Below are 14,818 nucleotides of genomic sequence, written 5' to 3'. Positions count from 1 at the left end.
GTGGTAAGCAACACTTCAAAAAAACAATCTCAAACATGTGAAACTGTCCTAGCATGGGGCTTTTTAAAGAGATCTATTGAGACTGGTTCTTTTTCAAAGGCCCAGGTAGTAGATCAAGTAGTCCCCTGCTAGAGTGCCTATGCTGCATGTGCAAGATATTTTCAAAGCATGGTACAACTGCAGCTTAAAAAAAAAAATCTCAAACACACAGCATAGGCACTTGAGCAGGGACAGAGTGGTAGAAGACTTCACTTAGACTGCTACCATGGCCCTTGAAAAAGAGAATTCTAGCCTTATTCCAATTGTTAGAAGAGTCTCTGCTGGAGCCTGTATTGCACATTTGAGATATATTATTAGTGGAACCATGCTCCCAAAAAGAAACTAATCCTTTTCCCGCTTCATTAGCACTCCACCTATACTTTTTTCATCTGTAATAGAACTGTCCTTGCAAAACTACTCTCTCAACTACACAACAGAGGCTCAATTTCTATTTTTTTATATTTCAAATTTAGTGAATGGATTTTTTTTTAGCTAATTAACAAAATGATTCTGTCTCTCCTGTGTTTGAGTTTTCTGCTGTATAAACTCCTACTGCAGAGAATAATGTATTTTTCTTTCAGTTATTTTCAGTGTCTTTTGTAATGAGAAAAAAGGCAACTTGGGGAAAAAAAACAAAAGCTGCCTCTCCCCTGCATGTAGTAGCCACCTGCTCTGCAGGATCTGGTACCAGGTAGGATCTAAGGGAGGTGACCTTGTATTTTAGTTTGGGGGCTGAGGCTGTCAAGCAGCTCTGTGGCACCAGGTTGGACAGCCTGTTACCTGCAGCGCCTGGAGGAGAGCAAAGTACAGGAGCCTGGAGTTGGTAGCAGTTTCACTGCTTTGCTGATGTAGCTGAGAAAGAGCCAACACCATGCACAAGTTATTACAAAGTCAGACTGAATTTATTATTCTCCGGCAATTAAAAAAAAAAGGCAGAAGACAACGTCTAGACATTCTGTTGTTATTTAAGGGGCAGCAAAGTTTTGTATAATTCACATATGTAAAGTGACAAAAACATAACCTTCAGATCCTCACAGTCCAACGGAAGGACAAACTGGAAACACCAATTTCCTGGAGCTTGCCCCAGTAAACTACAGGTATTGCAGAGACTGACATAGTTACAGCAACATACATATCTGTAATAGTTTAAATTAGCTGTTTACATAATGTTACTTGATTGTTTTGACAATATCATGGAAGCAGACTAAGCTTTCCACAAACCAAATCACAAGTGGAACAATTCCCTTGGCACTGCATTTCTAGAACAATGCCATTGTAAAAAAAGAAAAAAAAAAATGTACAATAGTACATATAGTTTTATAGTAAACCAGTATCTGAACAGATTCAGTTTTCCTTCTTTTATTAAAGCATATACAGCTTTATAAAATATAAACCTTCCAAAGGTCAAGTTCAAAAGCTTAGAAGAGGCTTTAATAATTGTAAAGATAACAGCCAAAATACCATTGCTCCAAGATACAGGTTTTATTTTACCTCAACAGTTTTAGCCTTGGAAGGTGAATCATGAATTCGAGTAATGTGTTCTGTGTAAGCTCAGCAGCATCCACCATGTCAACTGAAGACTCCTCCTCTGATGGGAATGCTCTCATTCAGCCCATGTTCTATAAGTTTGATGTCCTCCAAGTCATCCTTTATAATGCTAATTAGGTGACTCAGGCCTTCCTGCTGCTGCTTCAGATGCTGCAGATGATAGTTTAAAAACCAGCGTAAGCACAGTTCAACTTTACAGATTTTAAGTAACAGTTCTCAAAGGTGCCATGGCTGGCAGCCTTGGCACACTGAAAAGCCTGGTATAAATTCTCTGGAAGAAGGAAAACCAGCATTTTCTGCACTAACAGCCTAACTGCATAGAGTGGTTTTGTACAATACCCTGATGCACTATAACTTCCTCAAACTATTGCAAAACCATGATATTCTAGATACATCTCCCAAGGTAGTGCGTAGCTGGCCTAAATTACGAAGTTCAAAGAGTTTCTCAGGATTCTACCCCATAATACTTACTTGCTTGATTTCCCTTAAGAGATCTGCATCTATGTAGTAGCGCTCTTCAGCTCGCACTGCTCCAAAGTGGTTTTGCATCCTGATTTGGGACATGAGCTCATTCAGTCTGCCCTGGGAAGAGAAACAGGCTTAAATCAAAACAAAACTCCTTCAATATGTCAGAGCTCCAGCATGTACCACTCCTTGAGTCATGAGCAGGAAGCATTGCCACTCATTCCAGTTTTAAATTTTTTTTTTGGAAGACACTGCAAAGGGCAAGCAACTCCAATACTTCCAAGAACTCAACAACACTTAAATACCTATCAGACACACAACAAAGAGCATGATGCTACAACCTAGTAACACTGCTGGACTTCTCTTCTGAAAGCTTTCCACAATAAATATATATGCACAGTTTGGAAAACTTACCTTCTTTTGTGAGGAAAAAAGAGTTGTTAGCAAAGTTCTATTAACTACTCACCTTGAACTGAGTAGGTGCATTAAGTTCACACTGAATTGTATCTAGTTGTACACGAAGCTGCTCTTCATCTGCTTGAATGGCGTAACCACTTTTTCTTTGGATCTCCTGCTTTATTAACACCTACAAAAGAAGCCTTTGAGGTTCATTAGAGAACACTTTGCCCATCTCTTTCCCTACCAGCCCATCCAAATGTCTTTTTGCCTTTCCTCCAGCATGTCTCACATCAGATTTGTTCTGTCATTTAGTCTGTTGCTCCAAGACCTCAGGACAGTCCCACAGCTTCTGAGTAAGTGAGAGAGCAGGTTCCCAAAGTAGTAAGACATGCAGCACACCTGAAGCTTCCCCTGACAGCTCTGTCTGTTACTTAAATCAGTATCACTTAGATGAAGTCAGAATTTCATTTTCAACATTGACCATGCACAAGATTGCACAGGTCATCCTGCCCCCTGTCCGTTTGCCTTCTGGCACTAGACTCTGTGTCAGAACAAGTTAGTTACTTAAGACTATCCATGTTACCTGTAACGTTCTGTGAGAAAGCGCCATCAGTTTCCTTTTGTACTGTGCAATTTTTGCCATAGTTGTTGTTTGGTTTTTCTGCAGCTCACTGATATCTTCCGATATTATCTGCAGAGGAGATGGAGTCAGTTGGAAGTCTTAAGTTTCTGGCAACAGAACACATTAGTCCTGATTTGAAACCTGGAGGTTCAGAACAATACTCAGTCCAGCAACCTAAAGAGTCCTTGCCAGAAATGCCTTCAGAAAGTTTTTTGCTAGACCTCTACTCTTCTGGTTTCTATTTATTTTCATATGCAACTGGGAAGGCATCAGAAAACTGGGTGTCCAAATTAAAGCCCATGCCAGTGCAACTTAATTCAGCTGGTTTGAATTAGCCTATAACAACACAGCAAGCCTGAACCTGGAAAAAAAACAAAGCCAAAATGCACTGCTCATTTTTTGGCCAAAAGATATAATTAAGGAATATATTAAGAAATGGTGATAAAGAGTCACAGCCCCATGCACATGGTTCTAGTTTTCAACACACAGGAGACACAACAGGAGGCTTATTTAATAGCACATCTATTGTCAACAGCAAGCAGTCATGATAACGGTGAGAAACCTTACATCTAATCGAGTTTGATGTTGTTTGGTCATCTGGTCTTGGACCTTTAACCTTCTCAACAGTTCCTTGAAACCCACCATTGGCACAGGAATAAGCCTACAAGAATAGAATTATTTCTTACAACACATTTTTATATTAGACATATGGTATGGATTAATAATTACAATATAATCTAATATAAAGTTACATATAATCTTGGCCTATCCTAAATTAAGGTAATACATAAACATATCTTGTTTTGCTAAATTCTGGAGTTCTCACTATTCCTGACCACCTGTTCCTTTTTCATAAAGAAATCAGCCTAAATTAAGTGTAACCACTGGAGTGTACAAGGGTACATCACTTTCAGCTGCAGGAATAATGAGAAAAAAAAAGGAATGGTTGCAAACAAATAAGTCACAAAAACTAGTCCATAAAATGGAGGACAATACAACTCAAAGTAATGCAATAAGGCTCACTCTTTATCCTCATAACCCTTAAGTACTTAAATGGGTAAAGGAATTAAACAGGCATTTCTAGTAATCCTCACTGCTTCAAGTGAGATCAGCACTTGACAAAGTTATTCTGTAGTAAGTTTCTTACAAGTTACCTGAAGGGTACAACACAATACTGTATATTTCTCCCCTTTCCAAGTTTTTTTGTAATACTTGGACAGACTATGAGACTTACTTGTCAGGATCAGGATTATCAACTTTGGCTTGTTCCCATATAATAGGATCAACACCTTAAAAAAAACAACCAAACAAGTTTTAGTATGGATAGACACCACACTACAGATGTTCAGCAGGAAAAATGTAAGGAAATACACAAACACTATGAACTATGCTAACCTGAATGACTGTTACACAAATTCTGGTTAATTAAACAAGGGTATTTCTTAAAAATCTTGATCCTGGACTGTAGCGGTAAATTCAGCCCAAAAGGCTGTCAAGCACTTCTACTAGTTGGAAAGCATGGGAAAGGAACAACACATAGGTGATCAAACTGGACAATCCACATACTTCAAGGGGAAAAATTCCTACAGTTTCCACTGTGTGCTACACTTGGGTCATCAATCCTCATCAAGTTGCTTCTTGTATTAAAAACAAATATTAAAAAAATCAGTAATTAAGTGATCACAGTACCAAACCAGTTAGCAAAGTAATCCCAGTAGGAATTACCATGGTTCCTAACAGGATTTGCCTAAGGATTTTATCTGTTGACAGAACAGTTGCTTGTTCTGTCATGAACTGCTTCATCAGGTAATTACGTAAAACATAAGCAGTCTAATTGTAGGTGTACATCATCACAATGCAAGTTACTGCATTCTCCAAACCTCACTGCAAATCAGATCAGTGTATTAAATGCACATACCAAAGCATGCAAGTGGAAAAAAAACCCCAAACACTACAACACTGACAGAGAAGCAGTTGATTTTCTGGCCATAGAGAGACATGCCAAAAAAAACCCCAACATGCTGGTAATTTAACAATTTCAGGCCAGCTTAAAGAGGAGACAAGAACAGTCAGCTACCATAACATTCTTCACTGCACATCACTCCAGGTCATTCCTCATAAAACCTATTGTCTTCATATCAAAACACATCTCTCAGGGTGTGACCACTTCTCTAGAGCTCAGCACTAAGGTCTCTTGCACATCACATCTTGCTGCTTGATTAGCCTACAAACTTTAGCTTCCTTCTCAAGAACTAACAAGCTGTGCCCACCCATCGTTACACAGGCCCTACGACACACCTCCAGTATTAAAGAAAGCCAACCTGCTTGCACACAGAGCAATTACTTCTCCCCAGTGCTGCAGCAGTTGGAAAACACTGCTGTTTGCCTCTGATTCTTTTGCAGTACAGGTACCATAACCTTTGCTGTGTTTTTAAACACTATGGTCTTACTGAACATGCTGCGTGCTATCTGCTGGAAACTACAGGCCGCTTTCCCTGGACCCACTGCAGAGAGTACACTGCAAGTACTACACGGGATACTGTACAGACATAGAGAATAAGCTACAATTAGCCACTGAAGTGGCATGAACAGCACTTAACTGCTCTAAAACAAAGCTGTATACATATTGTCTGTGGCCACATATACAGGCTAAGCGACCCCCTCTGAAAACTAGGAAGTAAATATAGGACATGATTATTCTGATATGTAACTTCTTTTTAATTGGACAAGTTGAAGGGATTTATGATGGCTAAATCCTTTAACATGGTGTTGTATGGTGTATTACTGATAAATAAGAACAGTCTTGGTAGACTATATGGCACTTCAGTGGGAAAACCAGCTGTAAATAAAACCACCACTTCAGTATGTCAGAGCACCTTAGAAACTCCTTTAGTTTGAAAAGGTGTTTCCCAGCAGGCTGACACCTGTATTTTTCCCAGAGACCCAAAAAAGCCCCAGCAGAGGCCCAACCGTGCCCCGGCAGAGCCCCAGACCCCATACCGGCAGGAGGGTTCTGCAGGAGCTGTTTGACTTGTGCCGGGGAAAGCTCTGTTCTGGCCATGGAGAGGCTGACCCCCAGCTGCTGCAGGGATGATTTTATGTTGGCTTGTTCAAAGTGGGCATAGAGGGTTGTTGCAGGAACTCTCCTCGAAGTGCCATTGGGCGAGCGCTCAACAACATAAATGATCACTTCTGTCCTGAGCAAGGAAAAATGTGTACTGTCAGAACAAGGTCAGCAGCGTATAGAAACTAACACAGTAAAGAACAACCCTAAATCTAAGTTACGGCTTCTCCCAGCTGACTGCAAACTTCCTTTGGCTAACTGAGATAGAAAGTACCAGTAAATGCAGGGTTTAACGCAGAAAGGCAGAAAGAGAAAAGCTGTAAGTACCCTACAAAATTACATTCTTCTCCCTAAGCACCAACCCTTTATAACATGCAATACCGGATAAAAAGGCAAAACTACATAAAGTTCACATACTGGTCATCTGGCATCGTTTTAACACCTTCTACGTTGACAGTGAGGGTCTGGTTTCCTCCTAGAATTTTATGTAGTGATTCTACAAGCTGCTGCTGCTGGCTTCGAATATCTATTTCTTTTCTGTTAAAGACCAAGACCACAAGGCCATCTTCATCTTTGTTGTTGGGCATTAAACTGTAACCCACAGCCTGCAAATGAACAAACAGAAACTGCAGATACATCACTTAGCAAAAGCATACCTACGTGGCATGAAGGGGAGGGGTTAAACCCCTCAATTTTTAGAGCAACAGGTTCAAAATTTAAGTTACAATATATTCAGAGATGCAGAAACATAAAATAAATCCCCCTTTACAATGTTCTCTCACAAGGCCACCAGTAGAGTAGCTTTTGAAACAGTTCAGATTTTTACAAAAAGTTCCTAAGTATCCATTCCCCATCTTAAAAACCTATGGCTTGGGAGATGCCAACTCAGCAGGGTATTTATGCTACTTCAGAGCTGATCTCCATCAGAAACATTTTACAAATTTACGCTTTTTCTAAGCTGCAAAAGGTACCAGAAGACCAGACTTCAATACAGAAAAATTACTACTGAAAAACAGTTACTGACATAACTTCACTGAAAGAGAATCCAATCATCAATCTCCATGGATTTCTTACCATTTTCCTACTGTAGATCCAGACAGTTTGCCTGGCAGTACAAGTCAAAACATGGACATGGAATATTTCTACTAGATAAGACACGCATCCAGTAAGGTTCTCACAAAAGAATCTGGGACAGCCTGTTTTCCTCGTGTAAGCAAGTGTCATGGGTTTTTTTTTTGTAAAACTGCCTATAAAGTTTAACGTTATCTTTATCCTTGCTGTGATAAAACTGTAGTAAGGTTAGATGTTTAATTCAATGTTGTAATCTAACACAGGAACACTTGCTGCCATCTGCGCTAAGTAACAGTGTGCTTTCCCCATTTCAAAAAAAAACCCCTTTCAGTGCCAGTGTAAACTCCACATGAATTGTAAGAAAGATCTAAACTGTTAACTCGTTAGAAGCAAAAGCAGAGTGGGTAGTTTTCATGTCATTTTGCCTATGAACTGTTGCACCTATGTATCACTGGTGACATGTTGGACAGTGGATGCTTTTTAAGGCCCTGATTCTGATGTGGTTGGGTGACTTGCGCCTTTCCCCTTCTTCAAGTTCAGCTGAAGAGCGAAATGAGTTGGGGATGTGCCCAAGAGCCTGGTCTTTGTCAGCAGAGGGAAATCCCCTGCGATGGTGAGTCTCGCAGAATCATCCCTCTTCAGCTGGGCTGTCCCGTCATGAAGCACAACAGTGACAGCTAAGGAAGAATTGGGTTTTAAGAACATGCCTTTCACAGTTGTAAAAGAAGCTCACACTGTGGGGAAAGACTTGCCAGTACATGGAAGACTAAATCTCAGTATGTGCAAAGTACTACTAAGACCACACATAGATGCTTGCTCTGTTATTTCTGTTTTAAATAAATCAATCAATAAATCTTTCACAATTTATGCAATTAACTATTTTCAAACTGTAACAGATTTTTTACCTTGTTGTGGTCCTTCAAATGTATCACATACCTTAGAAGCACACTTTTCTTGGTTAAGAGCTGCATGCTTCTCATTTGTTCTAGAGCTGGAACTGTACAAGTGCATTCCTTGAACACTTGTGAAATTCTTCAGGTAATGCTTTATTCTTACCAGATGCCAATGCTTACAGAGGCAATAAACCAAACTAGTTTATGGCGCTTCACTGTGATACCTGTGTTACTAACCACTATTTTTCTTAGGCATCCACCATTGCCAGCATACATCGAACTTTTCAGTATTTTGCTGAAGGTACGTGAATTCATAATGGCCTTGGTAATACTCAAGTCACAGGGACGAAGGAAAACCTAGTATGTGGCACTGTAACTTGAAAGTAAACTCTAATATAACCGATTTTGCATCACATATCTTACACTCTGCAAATTTTCAAAGCCCAGAAAACTCTAAAGCTGTTTCAGGCAACAATTTACAAGAAAGCCTTCAGATGCATTATCAACAAACAGGTACCAGCTAAGAATGTAATGCAACAGATGCCAAATATTTGTTATACGGGCACTGAGTTGTGGCAAAGATTTTATAAAAGTGTCACAATGTGCATAATCAAAACTAGTCTCAATTAGCTATTAACCCACATTTAGTTTAGAAAGTTTGCACTTCAAAGAATCATCCTGGGAAAGGAGGGTATCACCATGCCTGACCCAAATCCACTTTCAAGTCCAAAGCTTAGCAATAAAGTCAGCAAGTGCGAGATTTGCGGAGGATGAATACATATCCTTTGTTGACATGAGAAGCAAGATCTGGAACTCCTGATGGTATAATACAAGGAATGGAGTCAGCTTTAGCACTGACAAGGATAAAAGAAGAAGAAAGCTGAAGGCTGTTGTATTTAAAATGGTACACATGGGCCAGGTTCATAGAGGGTTTTTCTAACGTTGGCAAAGCAATGAAGAAAGACCCCGAAGTTCTTATTCCAGACGTTACGGTTTCTTTCAGATGCAAAGGTTATTTAAAACAGTTTCTCTAATATTATACCCTAAGCAAATACACATTAAAATTAATTTCCAGAGATCTGCTCCAACCACACACACACTAATATGAATGCTTTCATATAAAAATATTGTTTCATGACCCACATCTGCACTCACTATCTAGTACCTCAACAACACCCAGACTTCCAGCATCTATATAGATTTTTAAACCTTTTAATTAGCATGCATCAGAACTGTGTACATTACCTGGAAAAATACAGTTTCAGAATACTCTTAACAGTAACAAAAAGATGATTTAACCCTCATGAGACACTCAAGACATTCAGCAAGGAGAATAACTGCTTCAGAGCTGTTTGTGGACAGCCGAACAATTCCATACCTTAAACCTGCAAAAGGGGTTTTCCTGTGTGAACTCCACTGGGGCGATGTTATTGTTGAAATAACCTTTGCCTGTTCCCCAGAAGGCCTGAAGCTGGTTCCATTTTGCCAAAATAGCATCTCTCTCATCTCCTAAGAGTGTCGGAGCTGAGAGGGCACTGGCTGTATTGATGAGCTGGTTCGACTGGGCAGGTGTCTGAGCAGGCTGGCTGAACAAGCCGCTTCCTAATGCTGTGTTGGATGAAGAAAAACAAATTAACTCCTTTACCAACCAAGACAGACTTGCTTGCTAACACAGACCATCTGTGTATCATTGGTACCATGTCTTTTCACATTCTGAGAAGTAAAATAAATGCACAGAATAAATACATCAGTATTGGGTCATCATTTTTTTTTTAAAGTGTCTTTTTACACTCAATCCTCATCAGTAACAGAAATTCCTGAATGTGATTTAGAAGAAAAGATTTTTTTCCTTTAAATGAGATGTCTATATTCACCCATGACATCATCTGGCACTTTCAATGCCTAAATCTGAAGGGCAGATTTGTTGTTATAAATTCAGTGGACTCAAGGGCCTGCAGCTGGTCATTATCCAACTCACATTTAAACTAAATTCAAACCCAGTTCAAGGGTTTTCCTCCCCTTTCTAGTAATGCCCTGACTGGCAACATCAACTCTGTAACTACTCTTTCTACCACTGCCAAACCAAAGGGAACTCAGGGATGAAGTTCAGAACCTTGCTTGAGCTCCACTTCAAGAACATGGTAAGGGCTGCACATGTAGGCATCTCAAAAGCTAAATTTTTTAGAAGTCTCCATCAATGAGGAGATTAAGCGTAACAGCCTCCTTTTATGATATCCTTCTACCCAATACTCATGTACCTGTTGCAGTCCTATGCTTTCATTGCTAAGGAAGGGGTAAACCAAGAGAAGGCCGTACTTACTGCTCTGTTGCTGCTGGGTACCGAAGCCTCCAAAGCCTAGCCCAGTTCCCAACCCACTACCCAAGCCAGTTCCTGTTCCTGTGCCAAAAGTAGTACCAAATCCAAAGCCTTTGTTCTGGGTAGCACCAAAGAGTCCTGGGGAAATAAGAAAAGAATTATTGAGAAAAGAGGAGAATAGTACCTGTGCAATCCAAAACATTATTGTGAAGGACTGATGTGCTATGGTTCATTCTAAAGCAAATACTTTCAGACTCATACTGTCTTACCGCTGGTGCCTGTATTGGTGGGAGCAGAAAAACTAAACGCTGGTCCCGCAGTGGTGGTAGTTGTCCCAAATCCTCCAAACGCACCTAACAAACAAAATTCACAAATAAGGCAGACAGCACGTTGTGAGCAGCAGCTGTGTCAGCATGACAAGAAACTGCACGCTTCAAGGGGTGTTATGAGAACAGATGCTGACAGATGGATGTATTATGTTACAAGCATGTAGTTCACATTGATCATGGGCATCGAGTTCACTGTCTGAGGAAATGGGGGAGTAAACATGAACCAAAAAGCCAATATGTCTATGGTGTGTCAAGAATGCAAATAAAAAGCAGCAGTTAACTAACATCTTGTTCCTCTACCAGCAGGATCTGCTTTCCTTAGTGACAGGCACAATTAATAATACTATTTCTTAGTTTCACTCTCAAGAAAACTTCCAGTCAATGTTATTACTAAGTGTTTAATAAATGATCTGTGAGGTTTTTAAACATTCCTAACCTCTATAGGGCAAAACCAGAAACAAATCAAGTAAAGCCTGAGGCTAGGGTGCACACAATTGCAGTACAATTTCTTTCTACACACAGGTAAAGTTCTACAAAGTGTGTGTGAGGGGTTTTAAACCTAGTTTCCCTATCATCCTCCCCACTAAATCTCATCTTGAGGTTCAACCATTATCAGAGGAAGATGGATGCAAAAGCAGTCAGCCTTCCGCAGATTTTCAGGAAAACCTGTCACTGGCTAGTGGTGCGGGGGGAAGACCTGAGCTCCACCGAGCTGGAGGAAGGCCCAAGAAACCCACATTCCCCCCGCCCCCTTTGCCCTCTTAGAAGAGACGCCCTGACACATGGCGGCTGTGCTGAGGCAGGCGCTACCGGCCCCGACAGCCTCCCAGCACACGAGCGCTGGATGCTGCCACACTATCTCTTTGCTACCACTGGCCCAAGGTGCAGCCTGTGAACTTCTGACTAGCTCTGAAGAAACCAGTTCTCTCCATTTCAAGCTATTTTTACATGCATTCAAGTGAAGAAAGACAGTCTGCTACAAAGGATTTGTCAAAAGATGCTGCCACTGCTAACTCATGCATCAATAGGAAAAAAAAAAGTCTTTTTAGACCTACTACACTTACCGTCCTCTTGTACACACACACAAAATAAAAGCTTAAAGTTGACATGCAATCGCATTTTATTTTCATTCAGTAAACTTATTAATGCGAGTGGATAAAAGAAGCTGTTCCCTGTAACATTCGAGTTTCAGTCCTACCCGTGAGTGAGAAGCCCTTGTGGGAGTACCATCAGATGATACAATTTTTATGTAGTTTTGTACTCACAGCAATTTAGTTATCCTTTCTTGAAAAAGGATCTAAGAGTGCAAACTGCTAAACAAAATTAAGTATCCAAGTTCTCTTTTGGCATAGTTCAAATTCAGCTAAAGAAATACAGTCCAATAGCATTCATACCAAATAAAATCAAAACCAGATCCCTTGAGTGCACAACACAGGTAAGAGTACACTAACACAGGGAGCAATGACACTGTGGAATGAACATAATTCCTATACGAGCAGCGGCAACGAGACCCCACGGGCTAATTCTACATGACTAAAAGCATTAAAAATCCATATAGTTTAGCATTTTTATATGAAATGGAAAAGATTTATCTTGAAATCAGATCCGCTGATAGCTCAGAGCTGATGGATCTACATGGGGCCATGAACGGTTTTCTTAATCAATACCCAGTGCACTCATCATGCAGAAGCATCTCTTAAGGGGAGCCCAGGATGCGTGCTATTTCAGGGTGCAGAACGGCATTTAGGAAAGAGAAGTCACAGCAAGGGCTGTTCATTTTGTGCTGATCGTATAAAATTTGTTTCTCTGCAGAAACTATTGAGGTGTAGTGCATTCATGACAGCCAACGGCAGGCCAATGAGGAAACACAGGGGAAGATGGAAAACATGACTGCAGTAGTCCAAGAATCTCATGTCAGGAAACGTGGCACTGGGGACCAGCTCTGCAATTGTTCATGATTGCCTGGATCTGAATGCATTTTGCTAGGTAATTGAGGTTCAATTTTAGACTGGGTCAGACTGGTAGGTTACCACAATTAATTTCCATTTCAGAGACTTGAGTATTTGGTAATTGGTTATTTTTCTTCAACAGCTGTTTCTTTAGAATTTAATAGGCAAAAAACCCTACAAGCCTACGGCTCTCAAACCCATTCTACTTTCAGAGCTTTTATTGCCAGTCTTCACTGGATATGAAGATTAGTAGTAAACACAGATTCTCTGTTAGGGATGTAATTCTTGGACCCCTGCTATTAACATTTATTACAGGACAAGTATTTATGCATTAACTACCTGCACTTGCCAGACTGTTACCAAAATTGAATGGTGGAGTTGAGGTAGTAGAAACACCGAAATTCCCAATATTAAAATTCACTGCAGGATTAGCAGTTAATCCGAAACCCCCAAAATTAAACCCACTGGCAGTGGAGTTTGTAGTTTCAAGCCCACCAAATCCTGACAAGTGGGAAGCAGAAAAAGAGCAAGGTAACATTAGTTCTAAGTAAAAGGTAGGTTCAGGAAAGAAAAGCTGAAATATTTTTCCATCACCACAGACAAGACAGGCATAGTTAAAAACAAGAGTAAGATATTAACTGGCATTAAACATTATTTATTGAACACAAGGAGGGCAGTTGAAAACTTTCTCTTTAACCTACTCTCCCTGCATCACTGCTGTAAACATGTTAATCTTCAACAATACTGCATATAAAGCAGTTAACATTCTTCCTATCTTATTTCAAAGCTATACATGAAAATATCTATGTGATTCAACATTCCTGTTAAGAGTAATTTTTAAGCACCTAAGATTGCTCAATATAGCTGCATCTGTGCTACCGTAACTCATAGTAGCATAATTATTTCATGAGCTATCTGGAAGGCAAGAATAAAGTAATTTTGTGCTAATACCATACCCACATATGAGCAGCGATAGAATAATCGCAAAATACAACACTAGCGGCTGAGGCACCACATACCAGATACACCAATACACCAGAGCAGACTTATTCAAGCTATAGTCACAAGATCTGTCCACTCCAGTGCTTGCTGGTGACTTACCTCATGCATCCAGGTTTTCAGCACTAAGAAAAATGCTAACGCAGGAGCTCCCCAATTCCCTCCACAGGAGTAGCTGAGAACAGGTTCATGCTAGACAGACAGTGGGAAGTCCTGGGCTGCGATCCCAGAATTCCCTCTAATATCAGTCTGCAAGCACAATGAGCCTTATAACAGTTGTACAAGCAGTACAAGATTATGTTTTACTTTAAGACAGGGCCAGAAAGTCTGTATCTAAACCAGCCAGAGTGAAAGCTCATACAGTATAGCTGAGACTAACTGCAGTGAAGATGAACCCTGTCCAAAGGACTTATTCAGTGTCTGCTCTAAGAACCAACAAAGATTTATTTTACTAAGCGAGAGTGAGGAAAGTTCTGTCTTACATTTCACCCAGACTGTCAGTCAACTGACAGCTGCCAAACAGTAAGAGGGGAAAAGTCTTTATTCCATTACAAGTTAAGCACTGTCTTTTACACTGCTCAAAAATTCACTTCCAAGAGTGTTTCGTCCAAACAGGAACACTACTGCAATCAAAAGTGATGACCCTAGTGACCTGGCAGCTTTAACCAGGCACCACCAGATCACAAGCACCCTAAGAGCAACTCACACTTCTTTTAGCAGGATCGAGTCCTGGACGCCTCCCAATATGGTCCCGCCACCACCGCACAGGAGAAAGTTAAAAACCGAACAAAACCCGGTCGGTACGGTGGGGACTGCGTTTGACCGAAGGCGGGCGGGACAAAACACCGGAGTCGTCTCGCATCTCACCGGTTCCGCCGAGACGAGGCGAAAAAAGACGGCCACACCCGGCCCTGCCAAAGCCCGGCCGAGGACAGCTCCGCACGGCCGCCCCCCACCGCGTTCCGGACTCAACAGGGACGAGCGGGGAGCGGGCGGCCCGTCGCTGCGGAGAGGCCGCGCTTCTCTTTGGTGGGGGGAACGCGCGCCTCGCCGCCGCTGGGGCTCGACTACCCACCGGGCGCGTGGCGGGGAGACAAAAAAGCTCCTTTCCCTCCCTCCCTCC

The 14,818-nt window shown here is 41.1% G+C and overlaps 1 protein-coding gene across 1 annotated transcript; it reads right to left on the bottom strand.

The window, feature by feature from the left end:
- Window positions 1-66: 66 nt before the first annotated feature.
- On the bottom strand, window positions 67-14,395 carry NUP54 (nucleoporin 54). Its single transcript, XM_026848134.1, has 12 exons — window positions 13,036-14,395; window positions 10,688-10,771; window positions 10,422-10,556; window positions 9,480-9,709; window positions 6,555-6,742; window positions 6,074-6,270; window positions 4,308-4,362; window positions 3,641-3,734; window positions 3,035-3,142; window positions 2,519-2,638; window positions 2,059-2,169; window positions 67-1,737 (listed from the first exon to the last, which is right to left on the bottom strand). The coding sequence occupies exons 1-12, from the start codon at window positions 13,232-13,234 to the stop codon at window positions 1,609-1,611; spliced, it is 1,650 nt and encodes a 549-aa protein (XP_026703935.1). The 5' UTR covers window positions 13,235-14,395; the 3' UTR covers window positions 67-1,608.
- Window positions 14,396-14,818: the final 423 nt, after the last annotated feature.

The sequence above is a fragment of the Athene cunicularia genome, assembly GCF_003259725.1.
Source record: "Athene cunicularia isolate RWA chromosome 4 unlocalized genomic scaffold, athCun1 chr4_part2, whole genome shotgun sequence".
In the NCBI taxonomy this organism is placed as follows: domain Eukaryota; kingdom Metazoa; phylum Chordata; class Aves; order Strigiformes; family Strigidae; genus Athene; species Athene cunicularia.
This window is presented reverse-complemented; position numbering and strand designations above follow the sequence as displayed.